We start from the raw sequence: 27211 nt of genomic DNA, 5'->3' as shown, positions 1-27211 counted from the left end.
TGCGCTGCGGTTCAATTTTCCCCCTTACATCTCGTTGAACGCTGTCATTTAGTTCCCGCACTGTCTGACTGCAACTTGTGTTCCGTTTGTAGGGATTCGTCGCAGATTTGGTTGCTGTTTTCCCTCCGTTTTGATCTGTTTCTCGGTCTGGTTAGATTCTGCATTTTCTAACTGGTCCAACGTCACCTAGTTTTCTTCAGATTGGTAGGTGTTTTACTAAGTTTTGTTTCCGAGAATTTTATTTTTCGAAACTGCCTTCTAAAATTGTTGCACGTTCATTACAGCTCTTATTACGAAAGCGTTAGATTATGAAAAGCTGCACGTTTAGTTTTAGTACAATATTCCGTAAATTTTCTTTCATTTAAAGCATTATTTTCTTTTCTTTAAAGTGATAACGAAATTTTGGAGCTGCTAATAGCTAAAATAGCAGACGAATTTTAATATAACCAGATATTTACTATAATCAGTATTTTCTGTATTTATTTACTTTCCAGCTTTATAAAGGACGTGGCCTAACAGTTCCTTCGTTGGATTCCAGATGCCTTTACTGACACAATAATTGTCAGTACAGCATATAATAGTAATATTACTCCTTTTATTATTTGTGACTTTCTAATATTTTGTTGTTATTGGTTCTTTTACTTTATCACTATGTTATCGGTGAACCAACGTCGACTGGATTACAAAGAGCGACGAATCTCTTATACAGATTTGTTTTGTAAATCTGCGTTTTATCTCTGATTTTTTTTCCTTTTCCTGTTTTTATTTTCATGCACAGCAAAATTTTGTTATGTGGTGTCTACTTCGAGTGAACATGAAAGGTGCTGCAGAAGGCGTTTATAGGAAGAAGGTATCTGTTTACTGAATTTATTTACGAATGATTTCTTGTTATTTAATTTAAATTACCATGAGTAGATTTCCCTGGCGAGTGACATTCGTAACCGGCGGTTTCGTATAATATCGATTGCTTTCGTTTCCCTTTCAACATGGCGGTCAGATAAACTACAGTAGCAAACTAAATGTAGACGCGGATTCCCTCACCATCATTTATGTAAATTATGTGGATTGCTAGTGAAAAGATTAATAATATGTCTATAAAAGCACCCTATAAATACAAGTACTACATTTTCTTGTTCATGCGCGTAAGCATATTAAATGTTGCATTCTGCCAACCCTATTGTTACAATTGATACTAAAAGTTGTGGTTCTACACAGATAACATGAAACTTTGTATCCATTAACATTATTTAGTTTTAATCTTATCTTCGAATTTCCAGCCATTTACAGTGTTTTACGCAATATCTAGCCATGTGCCCATCATTAGAATATGCAGTTAGTTTATTACATACCCGATCGACTCAACGTTTGTGACAACCACCTCCCAATTTAAACTGAAAGCGAAATTTGACCAGCTGAATGTTAGAGCTGGAGAGAGATGTTCGCTTAAATGATACTACGATTTCATTTGTAACTGAAAAGAACATCATCAAAACGAATTTTTCGCACAGTAAATATTTTGCTAGTAGTCAGACTACGTATATCTTACAACTCTGATGGTAACAGTAGCTGAAAACAAAATAGTGTACTAAATTACTAAGTCTAAACCAAAGTACTAATTGCAACTGGTAAACACATACCGAACTTGAGGCCTGATTTCTATTGTTTTCTACAGCTGTGTTCTGCTCTATATTGTTGATATTACATGTAACAGGTATAAAATATACTATGTACAAAATTAAAGGGAAATTACTACAGTCCTGATTTGATAATCATAGGAGGGAAATTAGTGTGAATTTGACGTGGGGCGAGATCATGATGTTAATTGAGAGTTACATCGGCATGGGGAGGAAATCATAATTATGTAAGTTTAACGTCGTGTAACACATTTCGTAGTCACCAGCCTAGTTGAAAATAAAGACCATCGGCTGCATTTACGTCCATGTTTCAAAATTTTGAGTAACAAACATTTATATCACTTTATTCATGAGCTGCAGTATGTTGAAGGATTTTTCCGTCACAGAACAGTTTTGTAAGGAATCTAAACTGCTTTGTGCTCCTCATGTACACACAAAATACCATAGCGTTTGTCGGTATAAATGTAAGGAGGTTCACTTAATCTCCTTATTAGAGCCAAAGAGATGTTAATGAAAAATACTATATTTATGATAAAAATAAAGACTGCTACAAACTGAGTGGTTTCAGTGTGAAAATTATTGTTGGTAGAAACAGAGGTACAGTAAATAATCACTTTTCCTGTTACATATTATGTCTAATCCGATGAATTTCAACCATATAAATGTTTATTTCAAGTGGTTGGACTTAATTTTCGAATTATCAGCAGTTGCTTCAAGCTAGATTTCTAAAATAGCCACCGAACGGCTAACAAGCCGTACACTAAAGGAAGAAAGAAGTTTATAGAAACTGAGAAAGTATGTCTTAGCCACGGGTTCTTCAGTGAAGTAAACAATCCTGATGTAATCCTTGATTAAATTCATCCCGTGGTTAAGTAATATGTGTGCAATATGTGTGCAATATTCCTGTCAGTTAACCACTGATACCAAAAGAGAACACGGTATTACTGAATACGTTCAGCCGTGGTTGAGTCCATTTATGACTCAACAGAGCTACTGCTGGGTAACGTACGTCAAACTTCAAACAGTAAGAATCATTTTGCCATTGACACATAAACAGGGACACATGAAAAAATTGTGACCCAAATGTTAGTTTCAATGCAAGGACGATTATACAATGAGTATTTGGAGTTAAAGTAATTATCTGTCTTCATTATGGTGTAATGTACTCTGGTGGTCCTTAAGACACTCGATAATTATTCAAAGTCAGTAAAAAACTATTTAATTTTCCCTAGGCAGTCAGCCAGAAAATTCGTTTGTCTTTACTTACTGATAAATTTGTAAGATTATTCCGAAACAGTAGTTACTATGCTCAGCCGGTACATCACCAACCAAACGTTAACTGTCGTAAAAGCGGGATATAAAACGTCATTCGAAGTTTAATAATTACACTGTATAGTTTTAGTCGAGCCATTGTCGTCGCATGTTTATTGGCATTGGCGGACACGACTAAAAATGAACTAAAATCGCCCAACCGTTTGGCCGTAACCCTTTCCCAAATCTAAGTGACGTGAAACACAAAAGCACGATCTCACGTACGGTGCAAGAGAAAGTAAAGTTGGTCTGTGCACCGCGGAGATTGTGCTTTACTCACTTTATTTTTGAGGAATTTTCCTAGAAGATAAACTACTAATTAGGCCTTAGGTCACTCAAAAATCGCTCATGCGAATGAGGATGGATTAAAGCACAGGTAATCGTCTGCTTGTGAATTATGAGTTTTGTTGGCGATCGGGGTGGGAGCAGAGAAGAATTGAGAAGAATGTCTCTCTGTTACTCCCGATAAAAAAAAAAAAAAGCCATACAGTATTGGAATACTACAGTAATTTGACAGTCACTTCATCCTTACAGACGACCCCAAGTCTGTGACATTACATGAGCAGCAATGGCGCTGTTTCTGTGAACACTTGATATGCGAATAATTAAGAGGATTGAGGGAGAAAATTATTTTGCATCTCACACATCTTCCAGTAGGATGTTATTTCAAAGTTGAAAAAGGGCACAGTCTGGGAACTTAGAAATATTTTACAGAGACGCAGATCTGTATGAGGTTACTTTCAAACTACGCTTTCGAAAAGCAGTAGACTAACTCACAGATGGCTGGCCATCGGACCGAAATAATCAACGGAAGAAAAAGCCTTCGAGAATTGTGCAAGAAGCTTTTCTCAGAGGGCGAATAGGAGTCGCCGGCCAGCTGCTAGGCCTAACAAGTACGTGTCCAGAGGCAGGCGGCAAGACCAGGCCAGTGATTACAAGTGGCAACGTAGCAAGGGGGGAAGGGTAGTGCACGTGCTGTTGACAATGCGCGCCGCTTTGGGGGGCGGGGGGGGGGGGGGGGCGGCGGAGGGAGCGTACAGCTGTTGTTGGGGCGGCCCCAGCTGCTAAGTCTGCGGCGGACACTCATCAAAAAAATTGCACGCGCCACTACGAATAATGAGCCGGCCAGTGACCGGACACGCGGTGCACCGGTACAGCTCATCACGTCGCTTGGCGGGGGACAACTTTCCTATTTATTGGAAGGAAAGGGAGATTCCTATCTTCAGGCGCCAAATACGCCAAGAGTCACTAAATGTGGTATCAGATGAGAGTGGACCGTAACGCAGAGACGGTAAAAGACCAGAACAGAACTTATACACCAGAGTTGTAAGTTATATACTCCATGAAGTAAAAAGCTACCCTTGCTTAATGACAACCTGGCACCTATATTTCGTTGGTTACTTATTATCCGGTTACGATAGTCGTTTCGGATAAGGTCCTCTGTTTGAGACTTCATGATCATTCCGATCGTGGGGACAGGACTTCCGACTAACCAAAAATTCTTGGGTGTTTGAAACTGATTAGGAAGGCTGCTAAATTTAGTGTCTCTGGGTTTTTAGTTGTCCTTCTCTTCCCACTCTGTGACTAATAAGACGCACTAAACTGGAACTTCAGAACTGCAGACTAAGCACCATGGATATCTTCATCTACTCTCTGTTTGTCTTCTCGTTGTTTTGCACCCTTTAATTGACAAGCTTATGTGCCCTGTATCGGTGAAATACCACGCAGCTGTTCAGCTAATAAGTTTTCATACAGTTACCAATCCTGCTCTTCGTATGAGCTCCTCAGATGCAGTGCAAGCACATTTTGATGTCTTCTGTATTTTTTCCCTTGTAAGAGACGAAGTTCTATAACGAGCAGCCAGTAATGAAAGCAACATTGCTTGGTAATGTGTCATCGTGTCCCTACCGTGGCTTGATAATTCGCAACGCTCAGAGTACTTCGATCGCAAACACTTTATTTCTTCTTGTGGCGAAGTGTATTATATTTCAAGACAGCTAATATTGATTTTAATAGCCTTTTTCATATCCAGAGCATCTGGCCGTACGACTCAGTAAGTCAGAGCAGAGCTTGAATTACTTTTTCAAGCGTAGTATTTATTTATATGGAAGGGATGTCATCAGGAACACCCCAGTTTCTTCGCTTTTTCTAACAGATTCGCAATTTCTAATGGGACACAAGAAGGTATACTAGAATAAATTAAATGGTTGCCACAGAAAAAGACAGTAAGTGGTTACCAGTAATTATAATCTTCCTAAACCTCCGGTACATATAGATTACATCACGCCAAAGCACACACTATCATTTATCTCCTCTTTTCAAAAGTACATACCTACGTTCAGCGGTTGCCCTCCATAGAACACGTAAATGTACGGGAGATTTACTATTGAAATGGGTTGCTTGCGAAACTGCCAAAGATTGTGTTAGTGCATAATGCTCAGAGAGGAAGACTATGCTTCGTTTCTAGGTTCCTCGTGTTCCCCACGTTTCTTCAGACGAATGCCAGGACGGTTCCCTCTGCATATGACTTATTTCTCTCTTGAGTAGGAGCGACTCCTCTAACAACCTACCGGATGAGGGACACCTCTATATCAGTTCTACCCATTAATTCCTTATCGTCTGAGAATGGAAATTCCCGAAGGAGACAGCTGTTGTACTCTTGCAAACATGGCTATCTTCGTTGTGACTTTTATGAAGTTATTTCCATTTTTAAATTGCTCGACACCACTTATTTATTTGGAATGGTATACCCCAAATGACAGTCATGAACGATAGCGACATAGCCCACTATCAGATGCTATAGCAAATCCATCTCAAACAGTTTCCATGTGTAAGGGAAATTAAACGTTGCAATCATTGCAAACTCAATCGCTGAGCTTGACGAGTGTTGAAACGAAGCCTTGACCCACATCCCAACGTTGTCTCCAATTCGCCGTTTGTGGCAATACTCTCCACTGTCAGCATGAGCTGTCATGTTGAAGACGAAATAACAAGTGTCTTTGCCCACCGAACGTAAGGATCTCTCGTGCTGGTTCCTGGAAATTTGTGAGATATGTAAATGAATCGTAATTGACTCCAAAGAACCGATCTTCTATGTTTCTTCTATGTTTTCACTACAGTCTTATTCGAGAGAGACCTTGCACATCGAGAAAGCTGTTCTTTCTCAATTTTGAAAACAAGTGGGCTATCAGTAACGCATAATGTCTCCTTGTGTGACCAAAGATGGACCTCGTTCCGTTTCAAAATATATTCTGTGATAAGCTGATATTGTCCAGCAACACTAATTTGCGCCCTTCAAGGAAACTGAAAACATGGCACTAAGAAGCTGGGTGCGACCACCTCTTAATCATCGCAGCAAATGCGAGAGGTTAGTGTTGCTCCGGTGAAGCGTTTCCAACTTGCATCACTTGTTTATTCCTACTGTGTGTCATACCACTGGGAAATCACGTCATGTTGATGTTTCAGTACTCTTATAATTTAAAAAATGCTACACGCATAGTTCCATTATACTGATATTACAATGCTGGGAATTTATTCATATTTTTATTCATTTGAAAGCTCTTACTTACGGATGTTGGAATTTTTATTTACTCAGTTTCAGTATCTGTCACACTTTCTTGTGCACGCTCTTTTTTTGCAGTTGGTAGTCAACTGCTTATGTAAATGAGTAACCTTTGTCATGATGATCTGCGTCTTCATACATTGATTAGCTCCAGGAAATAACAAGTTTCGGAGAAACTAATAAGTTTCGGAGAATATGTGAGCTATGATTTAACATTTTACTAGCAGTGGCTATCTACACTGACCCGAGCAGCAAAATCATTTAGTCGTTTGAAAAATTCCAAACAAGCAAAATAACGGATATGATTTGTGCGATTGCCCGCATCTCGTGGTCGTGCGGTAGCGTTCTCGCTTCCCACGCCCGGGTTCCCGGGTTCGATTCCCGGCGGGGTCAGGGATTTTCTCTGCCTCGTGATGGCTGGGTGTTGTGTGCTGTCCTTAGGTTAGTTAGGTTTAAGTAGTTCTAAGTTCTAGGGGACTTATGACCACAGCAGTTGAGTCCCATAGTGCTCAGAGCCATTTTTTTGATTTGTGCGAACTACACAATATGAGTTTTACAGACACGTCCAAATCAAAAGGCAAAATACCCAATAATTGTATTAGGCCAACATGTTTTAAATATTATTAAGTGTTTCAAGCATACTCATAATAATAAAAACGAAGCTACTGTATGCTTCTTGCTGAAATTCGACATCAGAAGAAAGAGAAGTAAACGATTTTGTATGAGCCATGTTGTTCCCGACTATAAACAAAACTCCAGGATGGGTAAGAAGTAGGTTTTGACACTCTTACAAAAGACTTGTATTCAAAAATTTGTTATAACTGCCTAGTAAAGAATTATTAAAAATCATGTCTGTAAAAACGCCCCTGAATACGTAGAATTTAAGAAACTAAAGCATCGCAACACCAGTTGTGGCACCAGTACATTGCCTATTTCTTCTTGTTGATAAAGTTTAATAACTTACGAAGAACCAAAACTTAAGAAGACCCACACTATTTTCCATACTGGGCAGAGCTTTAATCACAGAAACATATACGAGACTTATTTAAACTATGTGCTACATCCGGGCTTATATTTACAATTATGTTGTTAAACCCAACACCAAGCTGTTGCGGAAAATTTGTTTCTTTTCAGTCTATTTGTAAATTTTTCCTGGTACACTGGTATACGGCGAACAAAGGTGTAGTAAAAGAGCCATTTGGCGAGACTGGTTTTCGGAGAACAACCAATACCCCAACTTGAGCTAGTCACATTTCAGTCCTGTCGAACTATTCTGCAGCGAGTGTAGTAAATCTCTGCGTAAAATAATTGAATTACGTAAAAAAAATACTGTACTATTAGTTATCAAAATACCCTCTGAAGACTATCGTACGCGGCTTCAAACTTTTTTATTTCGTTTCTCAACATACAAATTCAATTTCATAAATATGCCAAAAGATGTCTAATACTCACCATCAGCATCAAATGCTATGCACCTGAGAAGAGTTTTGGAGTCTTGGTTGTATGAAGTGAGAACCAGTCTCACACAGATTTGTATTTTGTCTGTTCTTTAATAACTTTTTTATACAGCATACAGTTACAAGGCAATTCTGAAACAGGTGACTGCACTGCTACAAGGTTACAACAAGGCCATTTTATACGAAAGTAGATGTATCCCGTCACCGACCATCGTAGAATATATCACATGGATCCACACCTAGTCCACTACAACTACGATATGTGTATGATGAATTATCAGCCGACTGTAGAAGGCATAGCAAATGTTGGTATGTCTACGCCTTCATATCTTTGATATGACATAGAAATTAACTGCAACCTAGCTGTCCTTCGGTGTGTCAGTGTTATTTTATGTGTGTTGTACGTACGTGTTGGTAATATGTAGCTAATAGTCGAAAGTCACCACCATTGACGAGGTAGAAGATCGTTCACCGAGACTCTGAATGCCTAAGGTAAGTCAACACGCAAGGATGACACGACTTCGTTGGTGCTTTATGTGTGTTCGTGTTATGGCGATTTACAGATCAACTCGCCGATTTCCTTGATGTTTTCCTTACATGTTTTCGTCTGTGCACGTATGTGTATGTGTATCTGTGTAATGAAGCGGAAGAAGACAATGATTAGCATCCGCATTTAGTAATATGTGTTCCAGATTCCAGATCTCATGCTGTGGGATGCAGTTCTGTATGATGATTGTTTTCATTGGTGTTGTCATGCGGCATGAGCTTATGTGTTACCCAGCTTATGCCCATGTGACGTTTGCATATTTGTGTTTTCTGTATGTCCAGTATCAAAACTTTTGCCGTTTTTTGTGTATTTTTCCACCCATGTACAAACAACATTAACGGTTCAGAATGGAAAAAAATACTTTTCAAGATCAGTTTGCTTATGGAATTCGAATACCTTACACATCGGAAAACAACTTCATGATCAACATTTATAATCTGTTCCATGTATCGAGTTTCTTTTATAGATACCAGAAAATTTAAGAACAGTGTCTGCTAGAAGATATCAGCTGCTTTTCTGTGATTACTGCATGAGCATAAAGTTATGTTTTAGGGAACATTAAAACATTCAGCGGTTGGTACATGGTGGAAATGCATGTGTGTAGAAAGGAAACATCAATGACATTTGTGCAATATCCACAGTTTTGTTGTAAACTGTTCAGAATTACGATGAATCTGTGGAATGTGTGCAAATGAGTTGTATGGAAACGACGTTGCAGCCCAAACTGCTTATGTTAGAGAAAAAAGGTTAAATGACAAGCTCTCTAAAAGCTATTAGGAAAAAGTTACGTTTTAAAATCTGATATGAAAAGGAGCACATACGGCATGTCAAATCTGAGGATTAAAATTATGATAACGTAAATATCAATTAGACGCATTTACCAACCGTCTAGTTTCGTGAAAAGATTTTAAAACTCATATTCTTATCTGACGTACGAAAACCACTTTATGGAATGTTGAGAGTAGACATGATGGAATACAGATGAACTAAAAATTGTAGGCATTATATCACTTAAAATTAAATGTTAGCCCAATGCGTTTCGAAGACGTGATATTTTCGGCTTATCTTGTTCGCTGCAGTACTTATCGGAGTTTACATAGGTTTCAACTGTAGCTTGCCTAGCGATAATGTTCCCTCGATATGTCGGCTTTAAAAAATAGTAACCCTACTGAATGCTTTTGGGATAACCCGTTACTATATTTCCAATGAAGAAACTGTAATTGCATAATTCTTATTCTGAATAAATGCCAAAGATTTGAAAGTCAGTGTTATAATCAGCGTCAGTAAACCGAGTCGATACGTTTTTAAGTCATTTGAAAATCGTGCGTACTTTTTTTGTGGAATTTCGATTATATAATTGTTTCATATTTTGCTAAGCTCCGTGTCGTCAAACGCACAGGCATGAGAAGTTAATAAGCGGTTGCAACTGTGGCGTCGTTTTTCATTGCTTTCTTTAAAGTCAATGGTATCTATAATAGAGTAATTTGTATTTTGAAATTAATATTTAATTCGTGTTATACTGATGATTTTTCATACAGGGTGGTTACAATCAAACTTTCGCTACTTCAGAGCCCCCCGCCCCCACCACAACCACCATGAAAACGTGTGATCGTAGGACAGTGAAACTTTGTGGAAACATTTATAAGTACGTGCAGAAGAGGAATAACGAATTAACCATTGAAAGAAACACTTTTTAATTTCCAAATGAGAGGGTAACATTTAAAAATTGCGTACTATGTTTACTTTTCTGGTTACAAACATCACGAATCAAAAGTTGGTGAGTAATGTCAACTTTGTACTCATATCATTTCACAATTGTTCGCAGAATTTTTCGAACGGTGGACCGTGAACTGTTCAGCTGTTGTCACACAATCCGTGAACTGCTTGAAGATCGCAGTTTGCGTCTAGCATTCTCAACCATGGCAACAATAACATGTTCAAGAATTTGTGGCGTTGTTGCAGTAAACTTTTTCCAGGAGCAATTCCCAAATCGCTAGTTAATTCGAACTTCCCAGTCATGTTTTTGAACCCCAGTGCGGAAAACGGACCTCTCCGTATTCCTTTAACGCGTCGATACTCACTAAAGGCAGCAGGAACTATTGTTACTGTTGTGATAAAAAGCTTTACGAGTAAAGCCCTACTGACCTTGCCCAGACCCATGTTGAGTATCGGCAACTGTAATGCACACTGAAGCTTTTGTTTCAGCCGTCTGTTGCCGTACCAGTACCGGCGCCTAATGGCAAGTCATGACACACTACTAACAACGCAAATTCTGTAGACACTGTCTAAACATCATTCCTATAAAGTTGGATACACATACGGTAAATAGTTTTCCGTCTATGCTGGCTCAAGTAGCGAAAGTTTTATTATAACCATCATGTATAACAGTTGCATATTCCATTGTATCGCACCAGACTTGGAGAGATTTTCATGTGTTGTTGTTGTTAAAATGAGCAGTAATGGAATCGAATGCATGTATGTGCATGTTTTGGAAGTAACGTACTTATTCGTGGTACTGTTTTTTCAAAAGTATATGTTCTTCATATTACTCAAATTATTAATGTACTTTGTTAAAAACTGTTACTGATGAAAAAAAAAAACAATGTGATGGTTAATGTAGATCAGACGTGGTTCATCAAAGCTACGTATAAGAAATCTAAATTATATGTCTCTTTATAAATATATGTATCACTGATTAATTACAATTCTCGAAGGAAATGAATGCTTGGCTTCCTGTTTGATGTCAGAGAAAGATGTCGGATGGGTCGCTAACAAAATGACTTTCAACTAACGAGCGACAGAAGCAACTGCCAAAAAATTTGTTGCCTTGTATCTTCTGTAAACCAACAAGTCACTCAGCATTTGCTGGAGTACTATCATATAAACATATGGATATTATTAGCTGTCAGTATTGTTTTCAACGTTAATATTTCAGTTGGTTTCATTAAAAAAAAATTGCATTGGGCGACATTTTTTCACTTCTGTAGTAACTTATTTTAATCTGATTTGATCAATTAAAAATGGTAACTTATTTTACTATTTTATTTATTTCTGTGAATCTGGTCGTCATCAGCTGCTTAGTAACAAGTGTACTTAATGACAACTTCTCTGTAGTATAATTTTGCATCTCTTGCTAAGTAGCGTATTTACGTTTGCGTAAAAAATTACTACTTATTTCTGCAAAATGTTCAGCAAAGTCCATTACTAAACGACTAATACGGTTCATGGATCATGGTGCACACTCTCATTTGCAGGCTTCCTGTCCAACGGCTTCCAGGGGCAACAAAGATTACATTTTCTGTATTTCGTATAATTGGAGGAGGATGAGACAAGTGTTTAACGTTGATAACTACGTCATTAGAGACGGAGCTACAAGCTCGGATTAGGGAAGGATGGAGACGGAAAGTGGCCGTGCCCTTTCCAAGGAATCGTGCTGGAATTTCCCGTAAAAGATATAATAAAATCACGAAAAACCTAAATCAGGGTGACCGGACGCGGGTTTGAACCGTCGCCCTACCGAATATGAGTCCAGTGTGCTAACCACTGCGCTACCCCCTCGGTTTAATGTAATTATTCACCAAATTTACAAATTTAAAATGCTATCATAATCTACTCGTTAAGAGATACAGTCTTACGTTAAACGTTTAAAACAGCAACACAAGTATTACAGTTAGAAACTGTGTAATGTCTTGAGGCAGTTTAACTCACAGCGTGTAAACTACCCAGTATATATTCATCTAGTATTTGATAATGAGAGAACATAGCGGCTTCCAACGAATTTTACACATAATTTCACCTTTTAGAACATCCCCACAAAATTATAAAAATGAAAAAGTTTATCGCTGATTACATTTTTGTTGTTCATGTAGTACAACTTTAGCATCAGACAAGACATTTTAAAGTATTACTTCTTTACTACTAGCTCTATTCGTAACACATTTTGCAGTCAGTTTCCACATATATCACTGAATGTATCTGCAAAATCATATCATTGTACGGAAGATAGTTCAGGAGATATGACGTACGAACATTGAGGCGCGTGAAAGCGAGCTTTTGCTTATAACGGAGCGCGAATTATCCACACTATAATGAGAGCACTTAGCGACTTCCAACAAACTTTTAAACATAATTTCAAATCTTTTATATGCCATTTCATCGCTTACACGCGTGACATCAAATATTTAACACATTAACTCACTTGTAAAATAACCAGAAACTTGAAGCTTTTTCATACATGGAAGTTTGAATACAAAAGAAGGAAGTGCTTGGAGTGGCACACTAGGAGATGGTACAGTGAAATAACAATATGTGCCTCTCTGAAACGGAATTTACAGCTTTAGTGGTACGAGATATACTTCAAAAGTAATGCACAATGTTTTTTTTTTAACATCTCATTTATTTACCACACCTTTCAAGGTTTTACAGTGTATTAATATATTCTTGAGGGAAAATATGTCATTTACCACATAATCTCTGACAATTTCAAATGCGTTACGTCTCCGCAAAAAATGAGGTCTGCATATCTGCATGACAGAAGTCAGGACCAACATGTTTGAGTCAGTGTTTAGCAGTCTTCGCAAGGGAGTCATCATCTTCAAATCTCGTTCAGCAAAGTGATTCCTTCAGTTTACCGATGACGTGGTAATCGCACGGTGTCAGATCGGGGTTGTAGGGCGGGCATTTCAGTGTTGTCCACCCAAGCTTTGTGATCTTTATGGGCGTCACCGTGCAACAGCAAAAAATCTTTTTTTTTTGTTTTGTTTTCAATACTCGTTTGAGTTGAATTTCCTCATCTTCGGCGAGTTTGCATGACGTCATTCCATCTATTGCCTTTTCGTCGCCGATTCAAAGTTATGCAACCATGTTTCGTCTCCTGCCGCCGCAGTTCTTGCAAGGAAGTTATCTCCAGATTTCTCTCACTGTTCCAAAAGTTCTCTGCATCCTGCCTTCCTTCTTTCTTTGTGGGAATCCGTCATGATACTCTGAATCCACCTGGCGCAAACCGTTTCAGCCTCAACTGTCTCAATATCCTGCACACATTCGCTTCTCCTACTCCTATACGGATTGACAGTTCGTTCACTGTTGTGCATTTGTCAGCCAAAATCAGAATTTGAATCATTCCACATTGTCAGGAGGCTGTTTGGCGCTCAGTCTGCCGTTACGCGAGAGGTTCCGAGTATTAGCGTGACCACTTTCGCTAGATAATCTGCTTGCCCAACGACTAACTGTACTGCAATCAACAGTTTCATTCCCATACACCTACCTCAATCTCTCGTAGATGTTTGTCTCTATTTCGTTCTCATAGCTCAAGAATTCCATAACAGAACGTTGCTTCAGACGAACATAAGTGCGGCTGCCATCTCGACATGGTGGTACGACAACGCGACTTGTGGGGACAGGTTGAATTAAATTTGAATACAAGCGGAAGGCAAGTTTCTGTGATCTCCGTGAGTAGCAAAGATGTAGAGCAAAAGTTGGGTTTTTGAAAAAATATTGTGCATTTCTTTTGAAGTGATACTCCCACACATCCAGGAACTGAGTTTTACAGAACCGGTGTAGTGGGACGCATCCAGTATCGAAGGGCGCTTGTTTAAGAGGTAACCGATCTGAATAACAGCGACGATATAATTTTTCATTATTACGATTTTAACAACAAGGGAAGGAAGACGGTGGCGTTCAATTTCTAGATCAACGGGGCAAGTCCTCAGCCACATGGTAGTGTCGTACGGACAGAGGGCCTGTTGCGCTGTCGTTGGGGTGACCATCCGCTGGACTAAGAAGTTAAGCCTGTGTCAACACAACTCCACTGTGGTGGACTTCGTAGCCATCTTCACGAAAAGTATATACAGGGTAGCCAAAATAAATGTGGCTTGAAACACTAACATTATCATTATGCAGCTGCTGTTCAAGGTGCCTATGAGTATTTTCTAGTGTGTAATAGCTCATTGAATATTAGTTCACCTATCCGTTCAGGCTGAATCAGGACCCATATGAATAAATTAAAAACATGCTGCAAATACAGGGTGTTTCAAAAATGACCGATATATTTGAAACGGCAATAAAAACTAAACGAGCAGCGATAGAAATACACCGTTTGTTGCAATATGCTTGGGACAACAGTACACTTTCAGGCGGACAAACTTTCGAAATTACAGTAGTTACAATTTTCAACAACAGATGGCGCTGCAAGTGATGTGAAAGATATAGAAGACAACGCAGTCTGTGGGTGCGCCATTCTGTACGTCGTCTTTCTGCTGTAAGCGTGTGCTGTTCACAACGTGCAAGTGTGCTGTAGACAACATGGTTTATTCCTTAGAACAGAGGATTTTTCTGGTGTTGGAATTCCACCGCCTAGAACACAGTGTTGTTGCAACAAGACGAAGTTTTCAACGGAGGTTTAATGTAACCAAAGGACCGAAAAGCGATACAATAAAGGATCTGTTTGAAAAATTTCAACGGACTGGGAACGTGACGGATGAACGTGCTGGAAAGGTAGGGCGACCGCGTACGGCAACCACAGAGGGCAACGCGCAGCTAGTGCAGCAGGTGATCCAACAGCGGCCTCGGGTTTCCATTCGCCGTGTTGTAGCTGCGGTCCAAATGACGCCAACGTCCACGTATCGTCTCATGCGCCAGAATTTACACCTCTATCCATACAAAATTCAAACGCGGCAACCCCTCAGCGCCGCTACCATTGCTGCACGAGAGACATTCGCTAATGATATAGTGCACAGGATTGATGACGGCGATATGCATGTGGGCAGCATTTGGTTTACTGACGAAGCTTATTTTTACCTGGACGGCTTCGTCAATAAACAGAACTGGCGCATATGGGGAACCGAAAAGCCCCATGTTGCAGTCCCATCGTCCCTGCATCCTCAAAAAGTACTGGTCTGGGCCGCCATTTCTTCCAAAGGAATCATTGGCCCATTTTTCAGATCCGAAACGATTACTGCATCACGCTATCTGGACATTCTTCGTGAGTTTGTGGCGGTACAAACTGCCTTAGACGACACTGCGAACACCTCGTGGTTTATGCAAGATGGTGCCCGGCCACATCGCACGGCCGACGTCTTTAATTTCCTGAATGAATATTTCGATGATCGTGTGATTGCTTTGGGCTATCCGAAACATACAGGAGGTGGCGTGGATTGGCCTCCCTATTCGCCAGACATGAACCCCTGTGACTTCTTTCTGTGGTGACACTTGAAAGACCAGGTGTACCGGCAGAATCCAGAAACAATTGAACAGCTGAAGCAGTACATCTCATCTGCATGTGAAGCCATTCCGCCAGACACGTTGTCAAAGGTTTCGGGTAATTTCATTCAGAGACTACGCCATATTATTGCTACGCATGGTGGATATGTGGAAAATATCGTACTATAGAGTTTCCCAGACCGCAGCGCCATCTGTTGTTGAAAATTGTAACTACTGTAATTTCGAAAGTTTGTCTGCCTGAAAATGTACTGTTGTCCCAAGCATATTGCAACAAACGGTGTATTTCTATCGCTGCTCGTTTAGTTTTTATTGCCGTTTCAAATATACCGGTCATTTTTGAAACACCCTGTATCTGCATCCAGCCGGCCGGTGTGGCCGAGCGGTTCTAGGTGCTTCAGTCTGGAACCGCGTGACCGCTACGGTCGCAGGTTCGAATCCTGCCTCGGACATGGATGTGTGTGATGTCCTTAGGTTAGTTAGGTTTAAGTAGTTCTAAGTTCTAGGTGACTGATGACCTCAGATGTTGAGTCCCATAGTGCTGCCCGCATCTCGTGGTCGTGCGGTAGCGTTCTCGCTTCCCACGCCCGGGTTCCCGGGTTCGATTCCCGGCGGGGTCAGGGATTTTCTCTGCCTCGTGATGGCTGGGTGTTGTGTGATGTCCTTAGGTTAGTTAGGTTTAAGTAGTTCTAAGTTCTAGGAGACTGATGACCATAGATGTTAAGTCCCATAGTGCTCAGAGCCATTTGAACCATTTGAACCCATAGTGCTCAGAGCCATTTGAATTTTAATCTGCATCCACCTCGTTTACTAACCACAGGCTGAAAGGGAAGCCTTCACTTATACACAAGAGAGAATATCTAAAATTACAGAGCATATCCTGTGTTCAGATAGGACAACATTTTAACTCGCTCTTGCCCAGTTAACAGACGTTTTGATGATGCCGGGTTTTACTGCAATATTTCTTTCGTTTCAGGTTGTAGTCTGGTGTTCATAATCATCTCGAATAGTTTTCTAATAAAATCTTTGCTGTTTAGATTACGTTGTCAAGAAATGTCGAAAACAGTTTCTGTGGCAGGAGACAGTTTTAATTCGGCCACTATATACTTGACACTTAAACAGATACTGGAGGACGATACCTTTAGTGACCTCCACCAAGACGCTAATGGGATATAATTTCTGAATTCGTACACCGTTGACTAGTGACCTGACTTCCATATTTGCGTTACGAAAATAGGCAAGTGTTCAACCTCTGACCTTTTAATCGCTCGCTACTGTACAGTAGTAGGGCAATGCAGAAATACACTAACAGTAATACGGGGAAAAAAAGGCATTTCCATTCTTGGAATCGGAACCGTTACCTCTAATTCCAGAACCGCCACCCTTATTTTTCTTCTTCTTAGCATTTACATGATGCTGAATAGCATTATACATTTCAAGTCCTGTATGTTTGTGTACATGCATTAGTTCACTAATGTTATTGGCCTATGAGTCACTACTGGAACTAGGAAATTATCGGCGAGATACTGTGCAGTGCGTCATCCATTTTTCGGCAGATGCCTGTGCTGCTTCATAAGAGGCAAGATTCTAAAACTGAAACTGATTTCATCCGAACTGAAGTCATACATTACTTAAGAGCATAGAAACACAGGCTGACCTTCATCACTTTTCACACGAGCAGAATATAACGAAATATTGATCACGTCTCGTTTCTAAGAACCGAATACGGTGCGTTGTCGGCATTTCTGGCAGTCTGCTGCCTGAAATACTTCATTAACTACTTCTTGTGATTAGGAAAGAAAACACAGAACATGAATGGGTCGAACTGCTTTTAAAGGAGACAGTTTGCGTAATAAAGAAGAGCCCCACGTAGGTATCGTCGGGATGTTGTGTGAGTCAGCAGCAATCGATAACGCTTAAACATTAACCGCATCAGTGACTGCTAAACCGGCCTCCTACAGCCCACGTAGCTGCGAGCTGTGTACTTTCCTAGTGAAGTGGAACACAAACTGAGGCAAAACAAGAAGCAAGGATACCACTTACTACTTTTAAAAGTTTGTAACCTATGGCGATGATCCGAGGTACCTATCAAGAGACACGGTTGCCTCTTTGACAATAGTCTTCGTTTTCAGCGTTCTAGTGCTAACTTTGTGTGCTATCATTGCTTATTTACATTTACCGATATATAAGTTCTATGCCAATGTACAAGGTGGAGAAAAAAATACGCGCTAATAAAGTCAGAGCAACGACAACGTACTGAGTTCTATCTGCTAGGAAGTCTTCAATCCAATCACAGCGCTGGTACGATATTCTGTAAGCTCTCATTCTGCAGGCTTACTGTAAGAGCCACATCATACTGCAAATCATCCTTAATCGAAACTCCATTTGTCTGAGATAACGGAAACACCGCATGATGTGCATTCACCGCTTCAGGAGACTTTTAAGACGTTTATTCAGTCCGGGTCGAGGCAATTTTTTTTTTTTTTTTTTTTTTTTTTGCAGACTCAGAAGGCGAATGTTACGCTGTTAGTAGTACTTCATATGGTGTTAATTATTACTGTCGAAATCATGGGTAATACTGTTACTCAACTGAACGGAAAGCCAGGAGGAGCAGCTTCCCGTTCTATTATATTCATAAACAACTCCAAAGAGGTAAAGACACATATCAGTTGAAGAATTTAGTTTTTAGCGAATTTCTGTGGATGGACTGGTAATCCTTTTCCAGCTCTGCGTGTGACAGTATAGTTCAATGTCAAGTCAAAGATACCCGGTTAGACTAGAATCGACTCGTATCGTATAATGATTTAGGATGTGTGTATATTTTTCAGCACACTGCATTAAGCGATGAGTCTTCTGATAAAACGATTTACTTACCAACATGGGATAAGCACATATTAAGAGGTTCCTGGAAACTAAATGTTGTGCCAAGCAACAAGTACGCCTCGTATGCTGCCATCGAAGCTCTTTGACAGGAAAACAGTCTCTGGACAAGGAAGGAGGAAAGCGGTCGCGACCTAATGGGGCTCGCGCAGTCACTCTTTACGTTTCTTGTGTGGAAGCTGGCTCTTCCTCATTACTTGTGTTTAAGAAATTAACGTATTTATTTTTTCAGTGATTATTTTCCTGTTTTGTAGTAAGAGCTCATTACTAAAAATGGAATTACATTTGCCTCGTACAAATGGCGTACATTCGCTTCATACAAATGGAGTAAACATGGACTTACATTCGCCTCAGACAAATACGTACTCCGCCTTTGATTTTGCAAGAACGTCATGCCGTAGATTATTTTATGAAGGTACGTCTAATTATGAAGTAATGAATAGTTATGTCGGGATGTAGATAGTGCACACTTACTTCGTTCATCCATTTCAATACTGCTAATAAAAACTGCAGCTTCAGGAGCAGCGTGGTGACTCGTAAAATTGTTGGGAAAAATGTATTTATCGCGTGCGAGCGTCATACTGAATCTAAGAGTTTTGAGCTGTGTAGGGTAGAACCAGCAGCAGGGAGAATTCCTTGCTGTTGATACAGTGGTAAAACCAGATAGACATTACCCAGCACAAACGTTAGTGAATGAATGTCTGAATAAAAATAAAGTGCCCTTAAAATAATCAGAATTTAAACATAGTCACTAGATCTAGATATAATTAGCATCCTTTTTGTTCCGTATCTTCGTAACACGCCCCCCCCCCCCCCTTTCCTCGCCTCCTGCCGTAGACCACAACTCGGGTAAATAATGTATGACAAATCTCGTCCGATCGTAAAGGAAAACTGGAGAGTAAGTAACGTATAAAAAAAATGAACTAAATCTTTCACCACTTCGTAATGTATCTTCCCATGGCGCTTGGTAGTCACGGCGGATAAGGGCGGTCGGCGGCGGTGGCAAGTAGTAAACAAACAGTAGGCTGCGTTAGCTTGAAAATTATTGCCAGGAAACACGAGGGACTACCTATGAGATTTCCAAAGACTATTCTGAAACTAGGCGTGTAGCAGCAGGTTGTTAATTTCTTTTAATTGCTATTTACGGTCATCTCAGATATTTAAATCCTCTGAAAATATAAGTTGAACTGCGCTCATAAATACCATGAAGTATAAAATGTTGTTTATTTCATCTTTTCCCCTGTTGTAAGTCGCTGCCGACGGAAAGGTCATAGGGACGCTTCCTGTGCATCTGGTGATCACAAGTAAAAAGTGTATCCTAGGCTCTATGGTGTTCTCCACCTGGCGTAGTCAGCTGTCGGGCAGTAACTATGTTAGAAAAACGTTCCTGCTGATAGCGCGAGATCGGGTGAACAGTAAAGGGGAAAAAAACTAAGCAACGAAGTTTGTAATTTCATTGGTAGCTTTTCAGCTGTGAAATATTTCAAACCATCACCATCGAAACTGATTTCCTTCTATTTCAAGCAAAATGACTGGCCACGATTTTATTAGCCAGATACCTTGTAGATTCAATGTAAAGTGAACACAGCTATCAGTCTTAACGGTGTTTTTTCCTTTTCAAGATATTGGTAACATTCTAAATGCCATTAAGTGGACGGAGAGATAGTTTTAACCTGGGCAACTACGCATTAACGTTCACTGGCAGAGAAGATAGGATCGAAGCAGGGAGCGTGTATATTGTCATTGGATGACAGTAGCTTGCATTTATGCATAATGTAGAAACCTTAAGAATATTGTAGAAACCTCAAGAATATTAAATTGCCCCAGTAATCAGGTATCTTCTTACGGATTAGTTATCTGCCGTCGCTACTTGAATACTTCTTTCGCCATGTATAGTTTCGTGTTAGGGGAGTTAAGATCAGTATTTGACGCAGCAGCTTGAAGTGAGCTAAAACAAAATGGTTTGCGTGAAGAATTTTACGAAGCATCTAAGCATGGCGTTTCTTAGCGATCAACATTAACTCCTTTCCGCATAAATTCTTAGCGATTGTTGGTTGTGCTGTATCGTACTGGACAGTATTTAAGAAAATATAGTTCTGGGAATTCGGTCGGATTACTTACACACTCACTAAATTTTCCTCTCGTAGGTTTTCAAATTCGAATGGATTAATCTGCTTGCTGCGTCATGTAGTTTCAGATAGATGGGTAAATCACGCTTCTTAAAGTGTGAATGTGTTAATAAAAATGAAATACCGCTTGGGGTAATTCGAATGTTTGTAATTTTGAAAGTCTGAAATGATATTCGGATTAGTTGAATTCTCAGAAGTAGAGCGAAATAACAGGAGTTACTCGAGGAAATCATGCTTCGTCAATGATAAGGGAGAAGGACTACACAGACCATCTAGGTGCGGTAAAAGTAATGTACTGAAATACTAATCGCTGACAGTGTCCATGTTACTGACATGATTCTTGGCGCCGAAAGTAGCGCTTCATAAGTAGTTGGTTCCTACAAGTGGGTGACACATCGTAGTGGCTTACGAAGTTTACCTGCATGCTTATTCCGGTTGGCATCGAACCAACTTAGATGTACCGACGGTAGCTGCCAGTGAATCCTAAAATATAGTTTGCAACCATTTCTGAAACGGAAAGGGGCCCCTTGAAGAATCTTCAAAGTACCTGCTAGTTGGACACTATTGTAGTTAAGTGTAATCCATCAGGTGTTATGCGTTTACTGTAACGAAATGGATGATACAGAAGTGTTATATTGTTGTGCAGGATGCCTTGACGTGAATACACAATTATAGAATTATTCCTGTGGCTATATGGAAAGAGCAGGCGTTCCCTGATTACTTAAAAACTTAATTTCTCTTAGAACAGGTCATTTTGTCTTGTTGTTAAACAAATTAAAAAATTGTTCAATTGACCAGTGATGTGAGCGGTAAATGGGAAGAAATTATGGCGATATTCCAATGGAAGCCTTCGTGTCTAGGACTGCATTGCAAAAGTATCTCAACAGCAGCCTATGTAACAGCGAAGGAACAGACTACAATACCGCGTGTCATAAGGCAAGGCTGCTGATGGGGCCATAAAAGCAGAAAAATAACAGCAACGGTGACTGGGAATCATGATACTCCGCTTAATTTCGTTAGCCTGCAACCTCCGTATTTTTGGCGTTTACCATGGTTTCTCTTGTAATGCGGGGCAGCTGTGACTTTGTTACCGACAAGACGCTAGTCAGTAATATCCCTCCCTATTTTGCTTTAACTTCAGCAGATTGCTAGATGATTCCGACAAAACTAGTCTTGGAGTACTTTGTAAGGCGGTTGAAGCGATAGCTGTACATGGAATCAAAACATAACTTGAAAACCATTAAATTTATTGTACTATAAACAATCATATTACCCGTGGAAGACAAACGAAAGCAGATGTAAAATATGTCCTGATCTCGGTTTGTTTCGACTAGGACGTGTTGAACTCTGTATCGTTGTTGCCACTCCAGCACACATCGTCAGATGTTGCTATTCGAAACAGACGCGTGGGGAATTTCTCATCCTTACGCACTTAAAATTTTTCCTTCCTACATCTCCATAACGTGCTTAATTTAAGATTTAACGCGAAGAGTTTTGACCTTCCTCTGTGAAACACAGATCATCCATTTTTAGAAAGTTCCACTTACAAGCGTGGTACTACTCTGGTTTACATAATTTGTAGTTTTCAGTAATGTTTCCCTTAGGCTATGACGAGTTTAGTTACCTGTAAAGTCTGGTTGATAGACGTTCGGATGGATAAATGTGCGTCAGGACATCCGGTAACATAAAATTTCCGAGCCATGCGACAAAGAGAAAATAGTGAATTTATCCTGTCAACGTACTGGTACGGCGTACAACCTCATTTTGGAAAGAGCTCCTTAGGAAATAGATTGCATCTTTGTCAAAGGAACAATCCATGTAGTCCTTCGGAGTGATTTAAGGAAGCCGCCGTGAACTTAAATCAGGAATGAGTCGCCTTAACAAAAGGTTAAATTATTTACATGTAACCTTTTTCAGTAAAAATTACTTTCGGTGTAGTAGAAATTCACATGCCTTGCAGCTGTCTTATCAGTGATCGTCACGCACTGAGGGCTGCAGCAGCCATCAAACCTGTTGAGACAACTACGGGCAGCGGACTGTGACTCCAATTCATCTGTCTACAGAGATGTTCATGTACAGAATTTTCATTATATACAAATTTTAACCTTGTGTCCCTGTACAGTTCTGTAACAATCCCATCCCGTTGGCAATGCTTGTGAACTCATTTCTACTTTGGTTTCTTTGTACGTGGCTGTGAACTTGACTACGCAGACATGGTGTGAGGATGCGTCTACAAAAGCAGGTAAAAAAGCTGCCGTGCTGACGTGCGTCGCAGGTCTTTGATTAAACGGGCTGCACAGTTTGGCGCGCTTTGTCCCTTTTGCTGCGAAAGCTTCACATGCCTTGTAATGGCAATCAAAGGACGCTCATTTTGCCTGTCTGAGGTAACAACGTATCGACGCTCCGTGCGGAACGGTTCCAGCAAAAGACGTGTTTGTAAGCAGCTTACGTTACAATATTACACTGTCCAATTTTATCTACTATTTTTGTTGAAAGGAAGCAGAGTTTCATAGAGATAATTAAATGGGAAACAAGCATGTAATGTATATGAATCCTAGTCCGCCGCTTCGTTTGAATAACTTTATCACGGAAAGTCTATTTCGGCTACATTTGCCACTGTCAAGCTTTGCATTTAGGTGTCTCAGCTATACCGTATGTGTATTAGTTGGTACTTATGTTTAGTTACTGACTTCCATGTAGCATCGGTGGGTACTTAGCTTACTGAATTGCTGTTTTTGATTTTGTGATCTATGTTTGTATTTCAGCGAATTTGTGGGAACTTATTGGTTCCTTTTCACGTCAGTGGATGCTGTCCAGGATATTTTAGTTTGTTTACGAATTTCTGACAGCGTAATAGGGAGCGGCACCAACAATGCCATATGGTTACAACATAGCTTCCTGTAGCCTATGAAGTTAGTTGATTAAACGATTAATATTTACTGATTTTATCTTTAACCATCAAATGTTTTGTCTGTCTTGCGTTGCAAATTTTTATAATTTTCTTCTTTCGTGTTGCGTGTTTATTAGTTCGGTTGCTTCGAATTTTTGGGATGTTGGCGGTGAAAAGTCATTTACTTTTCTAATATACTCGTTTCGGTCTATAACCAGACCATTTCATTTGGTGTTACGGCAGTTGCGTTATTTGCTATGATTAAAAACGTAAATAAGTCATAGCTCACTTCCCATGACATTTTGGAAGGCGTAAATTCACTCTTCAAAAATCCACATTACTTCCACAAACAGAGCTTGCTACACTCAGCTCGCTGTGATCCTCCATGACAACCACATCGGCGCTCAGGTTGCCGTGTTTAACTTCACCGTGCCGCACTGACGTTAGTAAGAAAACTACCAACTTATCGAGTATCTGACATTTGCGACTGGGTTCAAGTTTACCTGCAGACAGAACTCAACGCGTCGCTCGCGACGGCACAGAACCGATATATGTATAAGTAAATTCAGGCGTACCCCAAGGAAGAGTGATACGTACGTTGCTGATCAAAATACATATAAATGATCTAGAAAATAACGTCGGAAACAGAAGCTTGTCTGCAAGGTAGTTCCTCCCTTTGACGCAACCTTCTACAAGGTTAAAATGAAACTAATGTAATGCTAATTTCTGTATGTGTTATTTACAATGCCTTCGTGAAATGTTATTTGCAGCGTCCCCGTGAATGCTGTAAGTACAATTCTTCCTCGGTAATTTGCAATCCCAAAATTTCCTTTGCCTTTCCTTTTCGTGTCTCTTACGAAAATATTAATACAATATACTGAGCGTTGTTTCAGTTGATCTGCCGTGTAAGTAATGTAAAACTTGAAAATAAATTTCTGCATACGTACTCGACACCACGACCTTCTGATTACCATTCTATAACATTTCCACCGCGCCAACCGTTGCCTGGAAACTACATACCAAATGGTTCATGCTTCATCTGACCCGCGCCGAAACTGCTTCCTCTAAACACTTGACTACGTGAAGCTCCCAGTCCTGTCACTCATTTGAGGAAAAGCCCTGTGTATACCAAAAATTTGGACGAAGGCGGCGGAGAAGTGTAGGCGTGGTCCACTGAGAGATTCATTGGAAGAGTCTTAAGGAAATTTAATTCATTCAGAGAGAGAGAGAGAGAGAGAGAGAGAGAGAGAGAGAGAGAGAGAGAGAGAGAGAGAGAGAGAGAGAGAATTAATTACTTAATTGAATTAATTACAGAACACTACTTCGACTGAATCTTCAATATTATTGACCACTCCGGGACCCTTGCAAGTTAGGTTTAGTAGAAGAGGTAGAAAAGATCCAGCGGGTCCAACGCTAGAGCGTTAGAGATGCTCCAAAAACTCAGCTGACAAACGCGGCAAGAGTCGGGAGTAGGCTACTTTAAGCATAGGGCAACCTTAAGTCTACAACTTTGCTTCCGCCGTTTCTTCCCTGAGTTTGGAGCTTCGTGAAAAATTTTCAAAAATTTTGTGATTCAGAATTTTGGCCGTTACTAGCCACTACTTTCTCCCATCTTTCGAGCAGTACACGGATCCTGCGGCGGAAGAACTGTGTCTTTTGAAGAGGTATATGAATCTATCCAAATTTGCACCTGTTTGTATGACCGGAAGTGCTAGGCAGCCAGGACTACGATCGAAAATAGTGGTATTCGGAGGGAGCGATGTCTGGAGAATAAGGCAGGTATGGGTAGGTCATCCCATTTCAACGTTTCTGAGTAGGTTTTGACGGGTTTTGCGACACAGTCTAGCCCTGTTATGCTGCAAAATCACCTTTTCACGTCTGTCACTGTATTGTGGCCGTTTGTCTTTGTGTTCGTCTCAGACGCATCAGTGGCTTTTAATAACCATCTCCTGTGATTGTTTCCGTCTGTTTCGGTAGCTTCGAAAACCTCTCTTCCACTTCCATATTGGTCTTAGACGTCAAAATCATCGTTCTTGAAGCGTTGAGACCGTTGTATGTACGTTCTCTTAGTAACAGGTGCCTTACCCTAGGTCTTACCGATCATTTTATGAGTCTTAGCCTGAATTCTTCATATTAAGGCAAAAAATTTAATCTTCCCGCAAACGACGAGATTAGAGTATTACTTTGATATAATCACAAATCGACTAATAATCTGATGGCGTTAGGTTTACAAATTCCTAAGCTTATTGTATGACAAGACCTAACGCCTGCACCACCACTTGCCACTTCCTCTTTCAACTGTAAAACAGCGGAAACGAAGTTTTAGACATAAACTTATCTTCCTCCCACAAGTCTCTTGAAATGTTACGAGAAAATCGGGAAAATTTGAGCTCATACTGAGGTTTACCGATATTCGCTTTTCACTCTCCCAATTCACATACGAAACAGGGTTGGGGAGGGGAAACGGATAGTGAAACCAGACGTACCGTCCACCACACGCCATCAAGTGGCTACCGGAATATAGACGCAGATGAAGTGAATGCATACTGCAATAGTGCATACCTAAGTCTTTTCGAAGGTCTCTATCTAGTTAATTAACGACAGCAAAAGCACCTTTCTCAATATTTGGCGAAGTACTCGAAAAGATGACTGTTCTTCACTTACATGCTTCACGCTGTGAAGAGTAATGCACTTTCGTGTAATACTTCGGTGCTACGAACTTCTCTTGGTTGATGACTTTCCTTCGGGTAGGTATCACATACTTACCAAATTTCGGAAACTGCATTTTGCACCTACTGCAATATTTTGTTTTGCACTGTTTTCCAGTTTCGGCTGTTATACCTTTTTCCCACTATTGGTAGCTCACCGCTGCTGAAGTAAGCTAGAGTTGCAATTTCCAGCTCGTTCTACAGCGTCTAAGTATCTTATATTTTCTAATCTTGTTTTGGGGTGCGGGAGTGGGCGGCTGGTGAACTTAGAGATGTTAACTGGCAACAGAGCGTAAACTACTAATTTCAGTTCTGAGGTGCACCGTTGCCCACGTTTCAAATTACGTTTTAATAGAAGACTACGATGTCATTGTCCGCACTACTGACATTAATTTGGATATATTAAAGACGATGCTGAACCGTACTCTGTTTCATGGTTTGCCGTGAACAAACTGGTATGTACGCAAAAACTGGCGCAGGATAGGAAAGGATACATTCTCAACACGAATTATATAAAAATAATAATCACATCTAATACCCTGAGTCTTTCAGTAGTTAGTAGTTTCGTATCATATTAATGACCTGCAATGAGAACCATAATTTTGTAAGGCTGTCAGCTTAATACTTCAGCAGCATCTCTAACCAGGGACGTGTCGTAGGGATCTCTCTAAATTTCTTTGAGATTGACCCATCCCAAAAATCCGAAGGAACCCAACTCATAAAAACGCTGCACGAAATAAGAAAATTATAAAAATTTGCAACGCAAAACACAACGAAAACATTTGATGGTTAAAGATAAAATCATTAGAGTTTAATGACTAACTTCATAGGCTACATAACACAATGTTGTAACCAGATGACATTGTTGGTGCAACTCC

The 27211-nt window shown here is 40.1% G+C and overlaps 1 protein-coding gene across 2 annotated transcripts in view; it reads left to right on the top strand.

The window, feature by feature from the left end:
• The first annotated feature begins 8136 nt into the window (after positions 1-8136).
• LOC126249604 (ELAV-like protein 1) overlaps positions 8137-27211 on the top strand; it is a 243324-nt gene continuing 224249 nt past the window's right edge. For both annotated transcript variants that reach the window (XM_049951268.1, XM_049951267.1), the window contains exon 1: positions 8137-8273. In XM_049951268.1, the coding sequence (XP_049807225.1) occupies positions 8156-8273 (118 nt within the window). In that variant the 5' untranslated portion in view covers positions 8137-8155. The remainder of the gene's footprint in view (positions 8274-27211) is intronic.

This window comes from Schistocerca nitens, chromosome 3, assembly GCF_023898315.1.
Source record: "Schistocerca nitens isolate TAMUIC-IGC-003100 chromosome 3, iqSchNite1.1, whole genome shotgun sequence".
NCBI classification, from domain to species: Eukaryota; Metazoa; Arthropoda; class Insecta; order Orthoptera; family Acrididae; genus Schistocerca; species Schistocerca nitens.
Note: the sequence above shows the minus strand (reverse complement) of the source record. Positions and strands in the feature narration are given on the sequence as shown.